Source organism: Salvelinus sp. IW2-2015, linkage group LG20 (genome assembly GCF_002910315.2).
Source record: "Salvelinus sp. IW2-2015 linkage group LG20, ASM291031v2, whole genome shotgun sequence".
NCBI classification, from domain to species: domain Eukaryota; kingdom Metazoa; phylum Chordata; class Actinopteri; order Salmoniformes; family Salmonidae; genus Salvelinus; species Salvelinus sp. IW2-2015.
This window is the reverse complement of record NC_036860.1, coordinates 11675790-11680834: the sequence shown is the minus strand read 5'-3', so window position 1 is coordinate 11680834 and position 5045 is coordinate 11675790. Positions and strand designations below refer to the sequence as shown.

Sequence of the window (5045 nt, the reverse complement as noted above, 5' to 3'; positions counted from 1 at the left end):
TTGTTGTTTTTTCGACTGCTTTGCTTTATCTTGGCCAGGTCGCAGTTGTAAATGAGAGCTTGTTCTCAACTGGCCTACCTGGTTAAATAACGGTGAAATAAAAATAAATAAATAAAAATGTGTAGGATACCATTTTATGGATGGGACATTAAACGGTTTCCAATTGGCTCATTCACCCCCCTCCCCCCCATGTAACTATTCCCCAGGTTGTTGCTGTGAATGAGAATGTGTTCTCAGTCAATTTACCAAGTCAAATAAGGGTTCAATAAAATTGTACTGAATAAAAAGTCCCATGTTACAGTAAAGAGAGCCATATCAATGATAACTCCTATGCTTTCCCTGTCAATTCTGCCGCAATGATCTCCCAGAATTATTTCCTTCAAATTCATATTTTTCTTATAGACGGCCATCTAGAGTTCAGGCATGGAGAAGGCATCCAGTCTCGCTATACATTGCTTTAGGAAARACAGACCTAACCGGAGTCACTGGCAGTGTGGTATTCCTGTCTAGACTCAAGAGGTACCTTAGTAATGCGTTTTCTGATAATTACTTTTGGATTTGAAACAAGTTGGTGAAACAAAACGTGTCCTTAATTAACACCTGTGTCTTTACATGGTCGTTGGGCTGGCACAGTGTAATTACAGTGTAGTATAGTATGTAGGTAATGCTAGGTAATAAACACATTAACTTTGACTCTTGTCAACTGAACAGCTATTTCTGAAAAAATGACCCACATTGGGACGTACTAGTTCAATAAAAATATATAGTGGAATGATTGATGAAGGAAAAGACTCAGGACTTGCACAAGATTCAAAATAAGTCACATAAGATTAGTTATTGATTTTTATTTCAACAATACATTTTTTAAGTTAGAACACAGGAGCAGTACCTCATAGTTGTACAAAAAATATTGGACACCATCCAGCAATTACAAAAGAATTCCCCCTAAAAAAGCAAAGTCTACAACATCCAAGGCATTTTTTTGCTGTAAACATGCTGTGGACCTTAAACAACAGTGCAGTTTGTATAGTTGCCATTCATGCCATTCACATGCCATTCTCTAAGATTCCTGAGATTCTGGCCTTTAAATGTAGCCACTGTGGAAGTCCCACTTTTCATCATGTGGACTCCAGATAGAAAGATATCGAAAAGTGGCACCTTACAAATAATGTCTAACAAGATAGATAAAATACATATTCAGACACACACACACACACACACACACCAACACACAACACACACACACACACACACACACACACACACACACACACACACACACACACACACACACACACACAATAGGGCAGAGGGAGTTTAAAAGTTGAGTGCACAAATAATCAAAACATGGATTGAGGAACGAGAGGTGTATCTGAGTTCAGAGTAAGTCGTTTTAAAGGCTATGAGAGAATGTGTGCAAACTGCAAGTCAGAGCATCAATCAACGAAGCATCAGATTCCCAAGAGAAACATTGTCAATACACCAATAAATTATTATTATCCCCTTATTCCCAAAGTATTCTCCCAAGCCAAAGGAGTGCTAATGCCAATCCTGAACAAAAGTGTCCACATTGACATGCGGTCAAGATCATGGCTTCATAAAATCTATCAAAGATTTAACAACAGTGAACAGCAGTCTTAACCTTCCTAATATTGTAAGTTTATCTGGAAATAAAGATGCAGGATTAATAAAGTAATACATGTAATAAATGACTCAACATTTAAGTAAAAGTATACTAATAAATGACTCCTTTTTATGCACTTTTGTATGTCTTTATGTCGTCCTGTTACTGCTTTTACTGCCAGTAGGTTTGGATTCATATAGCTACTCAACAAAACAATGTCTGCAGTGCGAAACAAGAACAAACTAAGATATTCACAACATAATTATTTAGTTTTAGTTTTGCTGACGCACTGGTTTCTGTTGAATAGGCCTCTGTGTAATCTATTGTAATTCAGGCAGGAGCAAATTACTTGCAGCGTATCGAAGGCTGATCCGATTGATGGCAGACAGTCTGTTGTTTCTTAACTAAGCATTAATACATTCATAATTGTCATTGCTATACATCCTATTCACAGGGGATATGTCCCTCAGATCTGTAGGACTATTATTATCATGTTCATTATTTGGTTGTTGAAGAATTGTAATCCATTTTTAAGGACGAAACCAAGGAAACCATTGCGTTGTCTTATATGCATGTCAAGTTGAGTGTCTAGAACAGATTGAATTACCAGACGTGATGTGAATCACTAGACCATAGCAGAAGAAATGGATTTTGTTTCTCAAGAATTTTCTCTCTCAATGAACAACGGATACAAATTACAGAAATGTCTAAAAGCAATGTGACAATTGCTTGGCATGATTCCACGGTTCTAATTACATATTCTTTTTGGCCTCACATTTATTCACCTGTAAACCATACACAATCTGTTTACAAGAAGGCTATGAGAAAGTTGTGTAGTCAAATTAAGCGACGGCTAAGATAAGCCCACATTAGTGAGGGAAACCTGGATTTGTATTAAACAATATAAAACCGACTTTCCGTTTCCCGCTATATTTCCCTGTGTTGTTCGAACAACCATTTCAGCACAGTAACACAGTTTTACCACCACCACCACGGAAAAGTGCACTGATCGTTTTTCAGGTCTCTTTCTTCATAAAGGTCTCTGGAAACGCAAAACTGGTGGCACTAGAAGCACATTGTTGATCTGACTGAGGGAAAACTACAGTATCACTGGCCATTGGCCATCATCAGATAGATCTTCTATACATATATACCTGTCTGCCATCACGTCTACAGTTAGGAGCTGTACAAAAGTCAACAGTCATCATGTCCCAAACGTAAACCGGTCCTTGAATGCTCTGGAGTAGAAGAGGCCTTTGTCGTTGAGGATTGTTAAACTATCATTTAAATATTGTGATTGAAAAGGGATAGAATCGGATAGAATGAGTCTCAGATGTCACTCATTACACCCCCTCTCAACCACTAGCTACTTCTTCTTCTGACAGGAAGTGGAGATTGCCCTTAAATCAGAGGCGTAGGTGGAGTTTTCATAGTTGTGTTCAGACAACACCCCTTGAAGTTAAAAATCCTTCCATTGAAATCAACAATGAGAAAATAATCCTCACCGGTTTTCTACCAGATTCAGGCATATGGGTTCTCAAGTACGTAGCGGTACAGCGGAAAGTTCTTTAATAGATATTTGGGTGCGTACATAGGCTCTTTAGGGTCTGTGGGTGGGTACTCCCCCACCGAGCCATCRAACCATCCCCCAGTCCGGATCAAGCCCTTGATGTAATTCAGGTCTCGTTTTTCCACGTAGTCGCCCCAGCGGGGGAAGTCTCCATTCTGGGCAGAGATKAGYTTKTSGGARATTCCCTYTGGTCTGAAGCACCAGGAACAGTGCCAGCCTGCGTAGTGGACGGGGCTCCCAATGGACCAGTGCACCAGGATGTGTCCACTCTCCCTCTGATAGTTCCGGAAACCCGGCATGGAGAAGTAGTCCCTGCGCCTCAGTGATATCCCGTCTCCATTGTAGACGGCGAAAAGCATGGCAACAGTGCAGGCGGAGTGGACTTCCAGTGTCCCGGGCTGCCTCCAGAAGAAACCATAAAGGGACTTTCTCATGTGGATGGACACAGGTTCCGTCCAGCCATTGTAGAGTTTGAGGAAGAGGATGCCCTCGCGAGCCGGGATCTCATCTGCGTCGTTGATAAGGAAGACATCATCCGGCCTGGCACCTTGTACCCTGGACATCCCGTCATAGCTTAAAAACGTCCGCAGGTAGTCGTCAGCGATCCACCCGTTCTGCTGGCCACCTTTAGGGAAGTGATCAAGGAAGACGTAGAGGATCTTGTGGCGCATATAGTTGTAGGTCCCGTTAAGCAGGAGGCGCAGGAAGTGCAGCTGCTTGGAWTTTCCATAGGCCGTGAAGTTTGACTCACACACCAGGAAGAGGTCGACAGTGTCGGCCAGCTCGTGAAAGCGGGCGTGGAGGAGGTCAAACTCGTGGTTGATGTTAATGGCGTTGATGACCCTCCGTGGAACCATCCTGGGCATCAGACTTCCCTTAGTGGGCAGGTTGGAGTGTTGCACCATGGTGGGGATGCCACAGTGAGGGCCGTGCCAGCCTKGGCGACACATACACTTCMCCAGCCTTTTCCCCCRGGCKKWTTTCYCSTGGGCTGAMTTGGGTTCCTCTTGSTGTGCATGCAGGATCTTACGCTGGCCCTCTCSKGSTKCYTGGRCCYTTTGTCCTRARTSGTCTTTGARARAAGCCATTTCCGTCCCYTCTCTGAAGCARTATGCTCCAGACTTGGTGYGCGCAAAGAATGGGGTGGGGTCATCGCGAAGATGGAAGCTCCGTTTGTGAAGTTCCCCCCATGGTCCTTTGGGGTCTGGGAGAGTGACCGTCATTCTGTTTACATTCCCTGAGTCAGGCTGCTCCTTGCGCCATGGGTCCTGAGTGGGAGAACAATAGGAGGAAAATCAAACATATCAATGACAATGTCATATAGACCCAAAACAATGTATAGGGAAAGTCGTGTCATCCGCCCCCTCACCTCACCACCATGCCCAATCCGTCTCTCCACCTCCGCATTCCCTTGGTCCTCCCGGTCATCCCCTGGTTCCCACAGGCCCGTGTCTGAGCGAACATTCCCTCTCCAGAGGAAGCCCAGGGCCTCGAGGTTGACGGAGGAGGTATACAGCTCTCTCAGCATAAGCATGTGGTGGAGGGCCTTGCAGTATTGCAGCAGGGAGAGGACACACAAGGCCAATGCGCCGAAGAGAAAGACCTTGTGTCGTCGCATCTTTGTCCTGAAAAACAGATACATTAACAAAACTCTTTAGCTAAATGGAAGTTTACAAACTCCTTAGTTACTTAACAGTTAGGCCCACATAATCATCCCGGTTGTTTTGGCATTGTATGCATGCTCATCAATAACTATTTGCATAAAGTAAAACAACAACTTGGCATAAAGAAACAAAAAAGCATGACCTATAGTAGATTTGAACCCTTTTACCTCATCACCCATTGTTAATA

General features: G+C 43.3%; 1 protein-coding gene across 2 annotated transcripts in view; it reads right to left on the bottom strand.

Moving 5' to 3' along the window:
• Positions 1-830: 830 nt before the first annotated feature.
• LOC111979930 (beta-1,4-mannosyl-glycoprotein 4-beta-N-acetylglucosaminyltransferase-like) overlaps positions 831-5045 on the bottom strand; it is a 33538-nt gene continuing 29323 nt past the window's right edge. For both annotated transcript variants that reach the window (XM_070449194.1, XM_024010625.1), the window contains exons 2-3: positions 4564-4819; positions 831-4462 (exon numbers count right to left, since the gene is read on the bottom strand). In XM_070449194.1, the coding sequence (XP_070305295.1) occupies positions 3146-4462; positions 4564-4819 (1573 nt within the window). In that variant the 3' untranslated portion in view covers positions 831-3145. The remainder of the gene's footprint in view (positions 4463-4563; positions 4820-5045) is intronic.